A 17,430-nucleotide genomic window follows, 5' to 3' on the forward strand; every position below is an offset into this window, starting at 1 on the left:
CGACTGCGCCAGTTATATTTTGGACTTTTGAATTTTCCTTTTTAAAAACTTTATTTTCACAAATACAATACTTCCTTTAGCTCTGATTTCTCTGACTACCATAATTATGCGTTTAGCAAGTATATATAAGTTACATAATGCAAGTTAGCTTAAATTATGATAGTCCGGGAAGTTTAGAGGTTTAAGCGTCACATAACTAACGCAAATTTATGTGGAACAACATCTTTCTTCATTCTTTTCTAAACTCCCATTATTTTTCACTCCATAAAAATTTCCATGTCTTTTTCAAGCTGTGAATTAAAATAAAGAAAAATTGCACATAATGAAGCAGAGGTGAAACTTAAATCTAACGAACACACAGTGTTAAGAACCCTATAAATAGTATTGCTTTTATGCGAAGTTACATCAAAATGATCATCACAGGCATAAATGTTACTTTTTGCAGAAAGATCGGTGCAGTTTCTCCGCGCTGCTTTTATCCACAATTTCCGTTCCTTTTCGTTCAATGGCACTTTTACAAATGTTTTTCCTGGTGTAGGCGTAGTGGTACTTGTACACTGTGGCACCATGCAGTACTTATAAGCCATTTTAATTTCAATAATTGAGAAACAAGCAAACCAACACACCAAATTCACATTAGAGCATGGAAACATGTATAAGAGATGAATGTGGCGGAGCAGAATTCTGCTTCGTGACGTCACATTACGATCAGCCAAAACTCGTCGTTTCGGAGCGCTTTGTGTAAGTTTAAACTTTGACTGCTGATAGATTTGTTATTAGTAGACAGAATGTGAAAAAAAATTGTAGGTCCCTTATTTATTCATCAATAATCAATTTTATGAAAGAAAAAAAAGTGCCCCATTGATGGAGGAAAGACGGAAAATAAAGCATGGCAGCGTAAAATGCAATGAAACAGACAAAATACTAAAAAGAAAGATCAGAGAGACTAAAGAAACGGAAGTCAGGGACATGCGCACGGAAATAGAGGCTCTACAAGCCAAACACGATAGTTTTAACGTTCACAAAAAGGTCAAAGAGCTGACAGGGACATGCAGACGGAAGCAAATAACAACATTAACAAACACTGAAGGTAAGACAGTTATCGATAAAGATGACTTAAAGACGGCATTGAGAAAATACACTTGAGAAATACACAAATAAAAATTTGTCACCCTGCCAAAGAAACCAGGAGCAAAAAATGTGAGGACTCTAGAACAATAAGCCTTATGAGCCATCTATTGAAACTATTTCACAGTCATCCACAGAAGAATATACAAAACTTGCGAAGACCAAATATCGTCTACACAGTTTGGGTTCCGAAATGCAGTAGGTACCAGTGAGGCTATATACTCCATTCTGGTATTATTCCAAAGGTGCAGAGTCTTGAACTGTACCATATATGCATGTTTCATTGACTACCAGAAGGCCTTGGATAGAGTGTGATATCATAAAATAAAGAAATCTTGAAGGGTGCGGGCTTGGACGGTAAAAACATAGCGATAATAACCAACTTATACTGGAATCAATCTGCTGCAGTAAGAATAGGAAGTGAGACTACAGAATAAACTAAAATATTACGAGGCGTAAGACTAGGTTGTATTCTCTCACCTTTGCTATTCAATATGTATTCGGAATGCATTTTTAAAGAAGTTTTAGAGAATATTGAATCCGGAATCCTTTTGAACGGAGACATCATCAACAATATTGGATATGCGAACGACACGGTCATCTTCGCAGACAGCCTAGAAGGACTACAAGAACTCATGGACAAAATCACACAAAGCGGCCAACTGTACGGACTAGATATGGATATAAATAAGACGAAATTTACGGTTATAAGCAAAGAAAAAGTAAACAACTGCCAACTTACAGTAAATCAAAAACCAATAGAACGAGTTACCAAATTTACTTACCTAGGAACCAACGTCAATGATCAATGGGATCACTCTCAAGAAATTCGAGTTCGGATTGAAAAGGCAAGGTCTACCTTTAACAAAATGAGAAACCTATTTACAAGTCATCATATATTATTGATCACCAAAATAAGACGTCTTCGCCGCTATGTGTTTTCTGTTCTTTTCTACGGTGTGGAAGCATGGACGCTGACTGAGGCGACAACGAAAAAGCTAGACGCGTTTGAAATGTGGCTATATCGCAGAATATTAAAAATATTTTGGAAGGATCATGTGACAAACAGCAAAGTTCTTAGAACGGTAGCCGAAGAAAAGGAGGTAGTGAATACTGTGAAAATTCGAAAACTCCAATACTTAGGACACATCATGAGAAATGATAGTATGTTCCATTTACTACAAACCATCTTCAGTGGAAAAGTAATGGGGAAAAGAGGTGTTGGTAGAAGAACCTCAGATCTTGGTTTGGTTTGAATACTACGGAAATGTTTCGAGCAGCAGTGAATAGGGTCAGAATAGCCAACATCCGAAATTGATGTTGGAAGAAAATAAGGTCTTAATAAACAGCAATTTTATAAATTGCCAATCTACACCGGAAACTAAGTATTGAGAATGTATTTTAAATTTTAATCATTTCCTTTTTGCACTTGGCATGGAGAGGACCGAGCATGAATAAAAATCTAACAAACATTACTTCTAAGGAGATACAAGCATATTTATAGATATATTTTAGTAATAAGTTTCTTGGACGATGTATATTTATATTGTTAATTTATAAATTCTTGGGGATGTCGTCTTAATTAGGAAATTTGGGTTTAAGCTAGATGTCCATATCCAAAATGTTAAACTTCTTTATTTTCCAACGTATCGGCAGTGCTCTGCTGCCTTCCTCAGGGTTACAGATACTGTAAGGAAAACGAGAATGCAAAATCTATCTCTAACAGACCTATTGTTCTTGAAGAGCATCTTGTTGCAAGAACTATTACAAACTCCTAATATTTATACCAAGGTAAAAAAATCATTAAGGAGCAGAGATTTCACTCACATGATTTAATTGAGACACGATTCCACGTCAGCACAAAAACAATCCAAAACACATGACTGGACAACCAGAAAAAGTCAACTTATTTTAGTTAGGAATTGACTGGTTTGTCCTATATATTTTCCCTCACAATTATTGCATGTAATTTCATAAACTACGTTGGATTTATGTTCGGATTTTATTTTGTTTTTAAGTTTGGTGTAGTTATAGTTTAGAAGGTTATATCCTTTGTGGCTTACCATCATGTTTTCTTTTTGAAAGATATTCTGTACATTTTCTGAGAGATTTGGAATATAAGGGATTGTTAGATATTGCTCAGGTTTAGTTTTAGCTTTTTTATTGTGTTCATTATTGTCAAATTTGTATATTCTGTTTTTAAAAATGTTTATTAGTCATGGCTTGTGGGTAATCGTGTCTTAACAATAAACTTGTTTTGCTTTTTCTGTTGTGCTGTGTCGCAACCATAGATGAAGACAACTATAGATAGCCCACTCCCTTGCACCAAATGATAATAAGGTTTTTTACTGACACTGTCGTCTATTAGCTATTGTCGGCGCAGGATTTGCTATTGTCGGCGAGCCAATACTACAATTGAGATTAAAAGATGCTTAATATTCAGTTAGATATATTTGTACACAGGACAGACATGTTTCTGACTTATAAACAAATATATATATCAAATTGAACATAAACATACTCCTAATCTCAATTGAAGTATTTCGGCGTAGCCACGGCGTAGGTGCTTGAATATGTTAATAAAAACTCTATAAACATTTACACATTTTTATTAGTAAATAAATAGGCGAAACGCCAAGTACCATTATATTGTGAAAGGTGTTTGTTATAGGAACCAGAAACATTTGCTCAAGAAGCAAAATCATATTATGAATCAAAAATTCAGAAATTAAACAAATACCTAATTCAAAGTAACATTCCAAATTCATTAATTTAGTACAATTACTAATGCAGATACATATTTAGGTATGTGTATGGATAACATAATTATATATAGGTTTCTCACCTGTTGGCGATGTACCAAATTTTTTACGCCCTAATACAAAATTTAGTTGCGATGCGACAAATGCTTCTGCTGTGAAAATCTCTTACTGCTTTCGAATTAAGTCTCCTTACCCCTAAAGAGAAAAAATATGTTACTACATTGAAGAATTATATATTATTAGTAGGATAATATGTACTTACTCGAAACTGTGTGACACTTGCAGAATTTGTACTGGTGACAGCTGTAAAAGGGCTGTCCAGAATATCATCTAGGCACATAAATACAAATGATTAAAGTACTCTCATTTTAATACGCACGTACCTTTAATTTTTTCGGAGTACACAATTCAGGTGCTGATGCTGTGTGATTTGAGCTGCTCTACCTGGAAAGAGTGTCTTTGGAGTCTAAAAATTGATAGGTACCTCTCATCTCACTTCCTGACAATTAGTACTTACCCGGAAATGTGGCGATATTTGATGTGCCATGGGCATATTCAAGCGATGGTCCAGGAATATCGCACAGTTTGACTATAGGTTGCACCAACCGTCTTTTGCCAGGAAGCTATTCTCTATGGAAGCAGCACCTTGGAAACCTTCAAAATATATGTAGTATGTAGAGTGAATAATTTATGTAGTAATCTTTAAAACAAGACATAGGAGTCTTAGTCTAGTATATTTACTAGTCTTATTTAAAGATACCTGGGCGGTATTTTAATTGTTGGCAGGCAATTTAGTTCTTCCGTTTGCCTTGAAACACACATCGTGAAAATGTCTAGAGCACATAAATCCACTACAAAATTTCAATTTTTCCAATAAATAATCACATCCAGCCAGCCTGATCCAAATATTTGCTTCTCAACTTTTCATTTCTAGGAAATGAACATCGCATGAAAGGAAATGAACATGGTGGCAGAAAGCAAAAAACTTGTGCAAGAAACAAAGCCTTTTCCTGATGCCGCAAAAGACGCTTTGCAAAAAATGCAAATCAGCATCTTTGAAATCAGCACCCACGCTGTAAACGTCGCCATTTATGAGTAAGTTGCCTTGTAAGCAGCGGGTAGGTGGCGCTGACCACAATCAAAATCTTGGTCTGCCCTTGACTATTTGAGTGAGGCCCCATGGTCGAAACTCAGGACACAAAATATTCCCCCTAGGGGGTATGTTCTGTGACTCAGGATCTGTAAGTTTGATAGCTCGATCCGCAATGCCAATTACAACGGATTTTTTTTTGACAGAAAGGGTGCTGAGATTTAAAATTTAAATACCTGCCCGACCATGTTTGCCTTGTATACCAAATACTTTTCATTGTATTTTTGATAGGATTAGAGTTAGGTCTAAAAAGTTGATTTTGTCGTTTTCCTCGATTTCAATTGTAAATTTCAGTTTAGGATGATATGAATTAAAACAGGATAAAATATTTTCTTTTTCGGTCTGTGGAATGGCTAATATGCAAGCATACAAATACCTGAAAAAGAAGCAAGCAAGTTGAAGCTTAATTTGTCAATTGTTCATTGGTACGGCTCCAAGGTTGTTATTTTTTATATCAAATATAAACACTATATATCGTTTATTTAAGAAGCAATCACAATAATTAGGCAAATTTTCATAGATTTCAACATTGGCAAGGAAATATATTAAATATACCTTTACATAGAGTAGACAGATTGAGGTTAGATGGAATTAGACTAACTACCACTATAAATATAATTTCTATACAATTATAACAACATGCTGAATATGCAAATCATTATAGGAAAGCACATTTACTTGACTGAGACTGCGTGAAATAATAGTAATGTACATAATATATTTAAAAAGGACAAAATAACGTCAAAATATGTATGGAAGGTACGAGTCTAGAAAAAGATTGTCGAAGATTTGGTGTAATTGCTGCCAACATTCATAAACATGAATAAGGCTCCTTAAGAAGTAAAATATTGCTAAGATTGAAAAACACAATACACGAATGAAGAAAGCGATTACTCCAGGTACGACTTGGTGTTCTTCTTTTTCATGTCTATTTTGTTACCTTCTATAATTTTAGTCTAGTTTTATATTCGGATGTTAATGACAGTTTCATTCCTTGATCACTTCTTCGTATCGAAAATGTACAGCTGTTTCTATGCAAAACTCGCTACGAAACTAACGGGTTTTGTTTTGTACGAAACATATAGGGCAAAAAATAAAAACTTGTGTCGATTAGATGTTAGATTACAAAACTATTTGTATTAATGCAACAAGACTTTTATGTTACATATCAAGTTTTGCCGTTGTGTACACAGGAACCACTAGTTGCCAATACGTTGTCATATCAGCATGGGTAACTCAGTGAGTTTTCAGGAGTTGGCGCAGTGATGCCGAAACGCTTTGGTGCGCCAACCCAAGGCACCGGCGCAGTTAATCACTGGGCCAGTCACTTATTTGGTAAAACGTTACTAATAAAAAATGTGGTAAATTTTGTTTTTTGGTGTTTTTTTGTTGACTCCAGTCGCGGTCCTCGTAAAGCTCTAATCGCCCCAATGTTATATGCTTAGCGTTATTGAAAGTGCGGCGCAGTGAGGCACGATGAGTTATGACTCATTGGCGCACAGAGCGGCAAAAATTCAAAAGACAACTCAACACAGTGTTACCCATGCGTACTGCCATTCAATCTTGCGCGTTAAAAGTATAGTAGCTAAAAGTAAAGTAGTGTTAAGTGCCTCGCACCTTTCTCTTAAATTATGTAGTATGAGGTACGTATTTTTGAGTGCTCGTTTTTACAAACAAAAATATTGCTTTTGTGTTTGATTCTTTGGCAACGGTACAGTAGATTTAATTTTCGATTTCAAAGCTGCCTATCTTTCTATTATTCGCCGTGATGTCGCCGGCATAGGTGAACACAGAAGCATTGTTGCCAATATTTAGGCAAATAAAGTCGCATAGCCATAAACAAAAAGTCGCTCAGATCGCCCAACGTTGACGAGGACTTGGCGGTGCGAGCTTTCATCACCCATTTTGGCGCATATGGCAAATTCTACATTTGAGACCCATTTTATCAAATTTGATTGCCTAATTTGCGATTTGTCGCTAAACTTAGTAGCACTGGCAGAAAAATATACGTTGGCCGAGACGAAAATGTCATCATAATCGTGCATTCGCCGATCTTACGTATGCTCAATTTGGTGCTGAACGAAAGTAAATAATAATAAAGGTCAAGTAAATACTTTTAGGGTTGGTAAAGTTGGGTTACATGGGAAGTGTTTTAGTATGAGTTAATTATTATAAGTATTAAGAACATTTTAAGCTATTAAATATACATCGAGATCTCGACATATTGGATACTGTACATCGAAATAGCTATTTTGAATGCAGAATTGGATATAACGCAATTGGTTCGCTGCCGACTGGCTCTTCGCTATGCTGGCATATGATATCGGCGAATCGCTGCGATTGACTATGCATGTGGGCGTTAGTGTATGGACGCCGCGCTACCCGAATTAACGAAATGTCGAATTATCAGGTTTGCAATGCGCAAACCTAAATAATAAATTGGCAGAAGATGCCGGTTGAGGAACGAAAAGCGACAGAAAAAAACTTTCTTTCTTGGGCCTCCGGTTTGGATATATTTCAGCTGTCCTCTAAAAGGGGACATAGTGAATTCTGAATGAATGTCTTAAATATAGCAAATGCAACAATTATGCAGCTATAAATCAATTATTAATTATATAATTAAGTGTGAGTCAAATAAAATCAGTTAAAAGAAATTAAAAAATATTAAGAATCTCGCAAGAAAAGATGTGGAAACAACGACAATCAGAATTGAATGAATATTGGCCTAGATAAATAGAATACGATCTCCAGCATGGAAAACAAAAGAATAGAAACGACCTATAGGAAGTCTTGGCTGAATGCACTACGCTCCTCCATGCCTCCCGGTTCTCCAAAAGATTCGTGTCCAGAGGGGTATTCATTTTTGTGAGATCTGCTTTGATGTTGTTTTTCCATCTCTGTTGTGGTCTCCCAAGTGGCTTTTTTCCTTACGGTCTCTGCTCCCATGCCAGTCTCGTCAGTCTGTCATCTGGTAGTCTATGGACATAACCGTACCGTCTTAGGCGCTGAGACTTAACAATATCTCAATATTCGGGGACAATATCCCCCACGCCATAAAGCTGACTAATCTCAGCGTTTGTCCTGATGCGATACTGGTTGCTATTAGGGTCATGACGGGGATCAAAAATTTGTGGTAGAATTTTTCTTTCAAAACACCTAAGTTTTTCTTCATTAGCCTTCAACATTCCATCCATAACATCCATGCTTTTATAGATTCTTTACCTCTATACTCTTTTCTGGGGTTATAGGTTATATTTCCTCTGTGACATAGTTATCGGCTGTAATTGTAGCTCCTAGATGCTACCTGTTTATGCACATATATTTTGTCTTTTCCTCGTTAATACTAAGTCCTACTTATCTTGTAGCCTCTTCTATGCGATGAAAGATACCTTTTACTATTAGTGTGGAATCTCCAATGATGTCAATTTCATTTTCATGTGCTAACAATAATTTCGGGACCCGTAAAGTCAAGAGTTCTGTTTGAATTTCTGCTGACCTCGTTGCTGTCTCTAGGGCGATATTAAAGAGTACAGGCGACAAAACATCTCCCTGTTTTAATCCGCTACGTATCTTAAATCCATCAGAGAGCCTATCATTTATTCGCACTGTGGGTTTTCCGTCTTCCATACATGCTATCGTCATTTGGATGAGTTTTCTTAGAATGGAGAATTCTTTTATGGATGGTTCGTCTGCAGGGAGATCTGCTATGTGGTATGTATTTGCAGTGTGTTTTGCATCGGGTTTTATATTTTAGAAGAAGAAGAATCAAACATTAATTTATGGGGCCAAAAAATGGAAAGAGTTCAAAAATACAAATAGCTGGACACCCGGATTACAGAAAATCACGACCAAACAATAGAAATAAGAACTAGAATAGAAACAGCAAGAAATACAATGTGTGAGATTGAAAACAATCCTCTGTTCCAGAGAGCTTCCAATAGAACTGAGGGTGGCAACATTAAGGTGCTATGTGTTTGCAGTACTATCTCAGGGATTGGAAGACTGAACGCTTAAACAGGAACACTTAAACAAGCTGCAGTCGTTTGAAATGTGGAGTTACAGAGAAATGCTCAGGACATTATGAACAGAAAGAAGAACAAACAAAGTTGTACTGCGAGAAATGGGTAAAAAATGTGAAGTAATTAACCCGATAAAGGCAAGAAAGTTACGATACCTGGGGCACATAATGAGAGTGCAGCAGAAAGATAAAGGGAAGGAGAATTTCATGGCCGAAAAATTTTAATTTCATTTGTAGCTCATTAGAACTTTTCAGAAAAGCGGCAAATAAAGTTAGAATAGCAGTGATTATATCCAACCCCAGATAGGAGACGGCACTCAAAGAAGAGAAGAATGGTTTAATAAATCAGATAACGTCAAACATTTCGGTATTTTTATGTGTAGGAGAATTCACTAAGAAACGAATCTGTTTCAACAAAATTCGTCAGCCAATTTGAATCCATCTTATGGAATTTAAGCATGGAGTTTCAGCAGTAATAGCGGCTTAGAAGATGTGAAGAGCTATTAAAACAAGGGCTAAGTTGAGTTGTCACGGCTCCGCACTCGGTTCCAAGTTTGGAACTGGACATACAAACTTCCACTGCAAAGAGATGCCTTAAAAAATATTGCTTTAAAAAATAAGCTTATTATATGTTATACAGGCGGTTCCATATTAAGTCGGCACTATTGCTAATTTTGTTATCAGTAAGAAGTTATGCTATGAGTTGAAATGGGAATAAAATGTATTTTTTTGGCATATTACGATACATGAAAACTAACAAGTATCAGATCTTTGAGTTAACTTTAAATTTCAATGATTTGAGCCTATGTATAAATAATGGAAATCGATTAGAAAATTACGGATAGATTCCTGTTAATAGGTCTAAATAGTTTCTAGTTGAACAAATAAATTGACGAATTCTAACAATTTTTTAACTTTAAGGGCCCTTAATTAAAATATTTTATTTCAATCGATCCACTCTATGTGGACCTTGGGTATTGGGCCTTTTATTCGAATAAGTATATTAAAAGATAATCCAAAACATGTACTTTAAACATATGATTAACTCCCCGACATTACGTAGCAGTCTCAGTAGAACTCTAATAAATTTTGAACAAAATATTACTATTAGTACGTACTAATAAGTACTATTGGAATATTATTGTGAATTTTATATACTACTTAGTAAGTAGGTCTACTGTTACTTTTACTTGACCTCTTTGAACATTCGAAACAAAACGCATTTGTTGGCGAAAAGAATCACTCCATCTTGCTTATAGAATTAGACTTTTTATAAATAATTCTATACAGGGTGATTTATGTCAAAGCGAGTTCGATTATGTTCTAGTCACGGTTAAGCTCATGTGCACCGACGTGATAGTCCTAAATCGCTTCAACACGGGAAGCGACGACAGACTACTGAGAGCTAAAATACGTGCGGATTCTAGATCGGAAAGAAAGAAGTTGAAAGAAGAGGTTGTGAAGAAGCTGAGACCAGAGAGGACTGGGTTGCGGTCGAAGCAGGAGGAGTCAGCAGACAGATTGCATAAACATTAGAGCCGAAGGACACGCTGAAAGATCTGGAGTTAAATGAGCTGACAGGGAAAATCGTCGAAAGTATCCGTGTTGTCAAGTAACAAAGGAAGTCTGCATATGTGGAAGGCAGTAAAACTCGAAGCTCACTTCCGACACGACCAGATTTATGGAAGAACGAAGTCATGGATTGCGATTCGCCGCCCGCTGGACAAACTATTAATGAGTCGTAGAGACTTAAGAGCGCACAACTCACGGATGATTCGAGAAGCCATCGAGGACAATATTAACATGAGGGTCCTCCGTTCCAGAACGGATAGTGGAAAACCAGTCATCTATAAGATGAGGAACAAACGGGGTGTAGCTGTGTCAGGGAGAGGCAAAATCGCTGCGATCATCGAAAATTTCTATCGGAGACTATCTCAGACAGAAAGCCGGTCAGTACCAGAACCTGACTAGCTCCCGGAGAAGACCAAGTGACGCGTGAGATGCTGAAAACTGGAGAAGAAACTGTGGATAAGACACTTCTCACTCTCTTTAACAAGTACCCTGAGGAGGAATGGATTCCAGAGACATAGAGACATTCTGAAGTCACCACCCTTTTCAAGAAGAGCAACTCTTCAAACATCGAGAACTGCCGCCCGATTACCCTCCTCACCGTGTTATATAAGCTCCTTACCAAAATAATCACCAACCGTCTGATCATCTCAACCGACAAGCTTGTCTTTTACTAACCTGTAGAGCACTCTGGATTCAGGAAGAAGTACAGCACGATAGACCACATCCAGTCGCACGTTCATCGAGAAATGCACTGAATACAACGTCCCACTACACCTAGCGTTCGTCGATTACCAGAAAGCTGTTAATTATGTGGAGATCTGGGCAGTTCTACATACGATGCACGCTGCGAGGATTGACTCAAGCAAGATACTCGAATCTCAGCGGAAAATGAATCATCATGAAAATGTCTCTTTTGACGTTAAAGCCGGGTAAGATTTGGTCACCGGAAGGGTCCCTACTAACAGAGGAGTTAGATAAGGCGATACTCTCTTGCCAAAACTGTTCACCCTGGCGCTACAGGACGTATTGAAAAACCTGACATGGGAGAAGAAAGGCATCAATACCAATGTCCAGGAGTGGATGGGAACAGACTGAAGAAGAAGAGGGTGATTTACGTTGACCGTGCATAAGAACTTTTTCAAATTGCAGTTGCTTTGGAACCTTGAAATTTTGACCCCGGTCATTACGAGTCGTGTCAAAACCACGTAAAATACATTTAGCCCTCCAACTGTATAAAAACTATAACCTAACTTTTTTATTTTGAATGCAAACTCCTAATTTGTTTAGCATGGTTAGATTGGTCCTCCAATTGCTGCATTGGGTAACCCTGGATTTGTTAATTTATCTCTTATAGTTTTTGATATATGTTGTTTGTTAAAGAAAAAAATGCCATTACAGATGTTTACGGAACAAGCTACATCTATCTAAGGAACGCTTCTAAATTGAAAACCCAAATTTTGTAGATAGTTAGCTAAAATCCCAAGCTAACTCTCGAGATGACATTAGGGTACCGTTTTGCAGCCTATGGGTCACGCAATCTATAAACATTGACATGAAAAAGGAAAAAACATGTTTTGGGTTTTTTTTTAAATGACACCTAATAACCACTATTTAGTTTAGATTCTTCTTGTTTAATCATAGCAAATTTTCCAACAGGACCAAATAAGTTTGTAGTGCCATTTAAAAACCTGATTTTCGACACTTTTTATACCAATATTTGTATGCCATATACACCCACATGGTTTCGGCACGATTATCTACGACCGGAGACAAAATTTGAAGTTTCTGACAACAGCTGCAAGTTGGAAAACTTCTATTGCACGGTCTAAGTAAATCACCCTATATAGCTTATCATATTGCAGAAAGTTTTTGTATGTTCATAACTGTTAGTAAAATGCAAATACGCATAATTTTCTTCATACAAAGGTATGCTGTAGTTATGTAGTATAAACTCCAAAAATATTAACGTTAACTATGTTAAGTCACTTTTGTTACATGATCAGTGAAAAGCTTTTCTTAAAATAAAAGGGAAAACACGTTGCAACGTTATAAAGCTGACTGGGCTTACCCACCAACGTCAATTTGATTTCAAATCTCAGAATATATAATATTTGCATCGAAAGCTTTAAATTTCAGTGGAATTTTGAGTCACATTTAAATAGCGTAGTGAACAATAGTCCATAACCACACCATGGCTGCACTGATTGATTTGGTCTATATCCATGAAGAGAAAAATAACTCCCAAGGTAGTAACTGATAGACCAAAGAATGCCACTCCTAATGCTGGAAGCTTGTTACGGTCGAAAATCCTTCCTTCCTCAAGGCGCAGATAGCAGAAAGCTGGAAGGACAAAAGCCAGAGGAACCGCTGCAAGTACTCCCTAAACAAAAACAACAAAATCTGTTGTATTTACTTATGTTAAGGATACATTACATTAGATACAACATATCGAATTTGCTATCCCATGTAAAACATAATAAACAAGTATTGTTTGTTAAATTTGGGCAAATAATTATTTCATCAGTTAAACTACAACATGAAATCTAACTAATGACCATTTTCGTTTTTTTAGTTTCCTCTTTTTTAGTTAGAATAGTACGTAAACTTTTATAAACTTTTTCAAATTACCAAAACATCTTACTTAGGTCCAAAACTTCTATGTATTATGGGTAAAATGATATTGTCGATAGTGAGCACCGGTAAACTACATTTTAAAGTCTTGCTTCTCAGTATCGGAAATAACGTCAATTTAATTGACTATAGAGTTCATAATTCATTGCCAGTCCCAACATTGATCCATCGGACCCAATTTTAATAAAAATTAAAAGATAATTTAGTATCACACCAGTAATTTGAAGAATAATTATTGCTTGCTCACGTGGAAACATAATGCGCTGGTGCAAAGTAGGATTGCAAGGGCAGGAAATTCCGCAACCGATCTTCTTTGGCAAATAATAACTTTTCATACATTATTCTTGCAAAATATCCGTTCGGCTGTGTTTATTAGAATGTATGATTTAGTGGATTTTTTTACAAAACTTCTACCTCTACCAAGATAGATCGAGAGGTGCTATGGAAACTGTTAGACCTATATGTTACCGGTAATGTATAAAATCCGGCAATGTGCAAAATGCCTAAAGTCCGTGTCCTATACATCAGTTTATTGTTCATACGACGACGGACGAATTGACAAGACCTTTGCAGGATAGTTTTGAAACGGAACTTGTCTGCTTAGTTTAAGAAAGACAGTTTACTGTTTAGTGCCCCTAAGTAACAAACCACTTTGTTAAATTTATCGCGTTTTCAAAGTGTAGCCTATTGTTTATTACTTTATTTACATTTGTATCCTATTAGCTTCGTGCAGAAAATGTTGATTGTTCGGTAGTTTGATATTGGGGTTTATAGTTTAGTTTAAAATTGAAACGAGTTTAATGAATAAGGAACATCATTTTGAATGAAAAACATTAAAGAAAAAAAAGACTGAATATGAAAGAACACACAATATTTCCGAGAAACGATGGGCTGGAAATATGTAAATGCGTTAATCAAAGCACACTGATAGCATCATTTTGTAAATGTTTACAAAAATTTAAAAAACTTGCGCAATTATGGAGCTAATAATTTGTGCTGTCATACTTTAATGCTGATGTAAATTATAATGTTATAATTTTTTTTGGATTCATATTATATGGGACAAATCAAACACAGGAAATGCCTCCTCTCTTTTGTCGACGTTTCGACCCTTTTATTGGGGCCATTCTAAGGCAAAAGTGATTAAAGTTTTGATTTTGTCGTAGGCGATAGACGATTTGATTTTATGACGCGTCGGCATAAAACTTGCAGACAGTGTAGGTATTGACAGTGCTCTCTTGCTGCATGTCTTTCATAAAAACAAAAAAAACGAGAACAACCCGTTAACATGTTCTATATCAATTTAAAGTACAATAAAAGGAAAAACTTTATCACTGTGTCCTGAGGATGACCCCAATAAAAAGGTCGAAACGTCGACAAAATTGAGGAGAAACGTTCACAAAAATAGCCAACGAGGTATATTTCTCATAAAGCCAACTGGCTCCTGCAATGTTTTTAAGGGACATAGCTAATGATAATATGCCTGATTGCTACGAAATCGAAAGGGACTTATCGCGTGATGCGCGGAATAAAACGGAGATTGCGGGATAACTTACGAAGTCGGTTCCGACTTGAATACCTCGGACAATTAAAGATCTGGAACCAGAAGCGGCGTAGTCGTGCCGTCAAGATCGGAGACGTCGTTTGATTGGGGATGACAAAAAAAGCGTATTAATTTGCCAATGAGTCGAGTTAAAAAATTGCTAGCAGGTCAAGATGGTCAAGTTCGGGTAGTAAAGGTTAAGACAGTTCGCGGAGAGCTGTTGAGACCCGCCCAGAAGCTTCTCCTCTTAGAATATCGAGCTACCGAAGATGACGTGAAACCCGAGGAAAGACCTGAAAGGGATAGACATCCCGAAAGTTAATATCAGAGAATCTGTTGCTTCTCTGAAATCCAGTACTATTATTAATTAATTAATAAATTAATAATAAGCTGTAAGGGAAAAAAGCCCTTGTTTGTTTGTTAGACTTCATGCCGATACTGACAAGTTTAATGTAAATCGTGAAATTCGACAGGGCGACACTATCTCCCCTAGACTGTTTAAAACATTACTTCAATACATGTGTAAAAGGATAGATTAGGATGATATGGGTATTAATGTCAACGGTGAAAACCTCAACCACCTCAGCTTCGCCGATGATATAGTTTTAATCTCAGACCGTATTGACAATGCCAGAGCATCTCTTGGAAAACTCCACCAGGCATCCGGACAAGTTGGGCTAAAAATCAACATATTAAAAACTCAATTTATGACTAATCTAGTAGTATCCACCAATATACCCTTAGGTGATAATGAAGTACAACAAGTGACATCACAGAAATACTGGGGCCACGAAATCCGAATAATCCGGGATAATCAGACTTCTGAAATCTTTAGGAGAATAGGTTTGACATGGGCATCATTTGGCAACCTCAGAGAATCATTCAGTCTGAACTCCCCATATGTTTAAAGAGCAAACTTTTTAACCAATGTGTCCTGCTAGTGAAGACGTATGGAGCCGAAACCTTAACACTAACTAAGAAATCGATTAATAAAATAACAACAACACAAGGAGCAATGGAAAGATTGATGTTGGGGGTATCACTTAGAGAAAGAGTACATAACAGAGATATACGGCGCAGGACGGGAGTTACGGATGCAGTAAAGAAAATATCCTCTTTAAAATAGAACTGGGCAGGTCACGTTTGCGAGAACTAGACGATCGATGGACTAGAAAAATTATCGAATGGAGACCACGATGTGGATGGTCGAGGGATCCGCCGAGGAGGCGGCTCCCCCAACGGCTTCCAAGGGGGATAGTGGACCGTCAACGGGCTCTTCTGACGGAGAGTCCAAATCTGACGTCAAAAAAAGTCCAAGTCTGACGGAGCGTCAAAAGCCCAAATCGCCGTCGGAAGAGAAAGAGGATCAATCCTCGCAAAGCAGCCCAGGCAGCCCAGCAGTCCCGGACCAGCATTCAGCAGCCAACCAGTGATGTCACGAAGAAGCAGGCAACCCCTGCCGCCCAGCAGACTTCAGCAAGGAGGTCAAAAATCCCTCCAACTGTCCTCCAAGAAAATAATAGATACGACGAGATCACTAGGAAACTGATGGACGCAAAAGTAAACTATGGCGGTGGCATAACCACAAAAGAGGTAGTGAGGACTTACCCCCCAACCGACGATGACTACAGGAGGATGATTAGGATACTGGACAATAATAAGTACCAGTATCACACTTATCAGCTGGAGGAGGAAAAACAGCTGAGAGTAGTCATCCGGGGTGTAGTCCAATCCTGGACCAAAGAAAAAATCCGGGAGGAGCTCACTGTTCTCGGATTTCACCCCACTACAATCGTCCGATGACGCAAAAATGGACTGCCCATTCCGGTAGTACTGGTCCTACTACCGAAAACCGAGAAGACCATATTTAAAGTTCGGGCTCTCGGAAACCTGCGTGTGAGAGTGGAATCGCAGCACGCAAAAACACAGCTGACACAGTGCTACAGATGTCAGCTGTTTGGACACGGGCAGTCCAAATGCACAGCGGCCGCAAAATGTGTAAGTGCGGTCGATCGCACGAGTCTCGCGAGTGCCAAATGCCAAAAGAAAAGGCGGCAAAATGTGCAAACTGTGGAGGAGCACATCCAGCCTCCTACTCAGGATACCCTGCAAAGCCAGTGCAGAGGCAAAAACTAAGCCAGCAAGCCCAGCCAACAGCAAAGCCACAGCCACAGCCACCAAGAAACAACATGAGCTACAGTTCGGCAACAAGAAAGAACCTGCCGCCCCAACAAGCCCCCCAACGTTAACAAGGGGGCAATACCGGCCATCAACAGCTGGCCCAAACCATCCAGGCCATGCAAGCACAGATGCAAACGTTCATGGCCACGATGCAATCCCAGATGATCGCATTGATGAGCAGTCATGTCTAGACTGCTCAGGCCCTAGTCTCTGTGTGTCGTCTCATGGAACGCGAGCGGAGTTAAATGCAAGAAGTTAGAGCTGGAAGACTTCTTGGAACGATGTAACGTTGATGTGTGCCTAATCCAGGAAACGTTTCTAAAACATGGAGATAGGTTCACCTATCATTCAGACGTCACTGCAGATGATCAGCAGCCCGGATAGAGGGAGCATATCTGGAACCATAAGCAGGGAAAAGGAGGTAAACGATGGAAGTAAACCAGAT

At 37.9% G+C, this 17,430-nt stretch overlaps 1 protein-coding gene and 1 long non-coding RNA gene across 5 annotated transcripts in view; both read right to left on the reverse strand.

The window, feature by feature from the left end:
- Positions 1 to 3,760: 3,760 nt before the first annotated feature.
- LOC125504139 lies at positions 3,761 to 4,542 on the reverse strand. Its single transcript, XR_007281296.1, has 4 exons — positions 4,408 to 4,542; positions 4,274 to 4,334; positions 4,153 to 4,220; positions 3,761 to 4,085 (listed from the first exon to the last, which is right to left on the reverse strand). It is a non-coding gene; the product is annotated as an uncharacterized LOC125504139 (long non-coding RNA).
- A 961-nt stretch (positions 4,543 to 5,503) lies between these two features.
- The window catches only part of LOC109540429 (putative sodium-coupled neutral amino acid transporter 11), a 73,463-nt gene continuing 61,536 nt past the window's right edge, over positions 5,504 to 17,430 (reverse strand). For all 4 annotated transcript variants that reach the window (XM_048665589.1, XM_048665588.1, XM_048665590.1 and 1 more), the window contains one exon: positions 5,504 to 13,010. In XM_048665589.1, coding sequence (XP_048521546.1) covers positions 12,756 to 13,010 — 255 coding nt within the window. In that variant the 3' untranslated portion in view covers positions 5,504 to 12,755. The remainder of the gene's footprint in view (positions 13,011 to 17,430) is intronic.

Source organism: Dendroctonus ponderosae, unplaced genomic scaffold, assembly GCF_020466585.1.
Source record: "Dendroctonus ponderosae isolate FM_Combo_2020 unplaced genomic scaffold, Dpon_F_20191213v2 Dpon_F_20191213_4, whole genome shotgun sequence".
Lineage (NCBI taxonomy): Eukaryota > Metazoa > Arthropoda > Insecta > Coleoptera > Curculionidae > Dendroctonus > Dendroctonus ponderosae.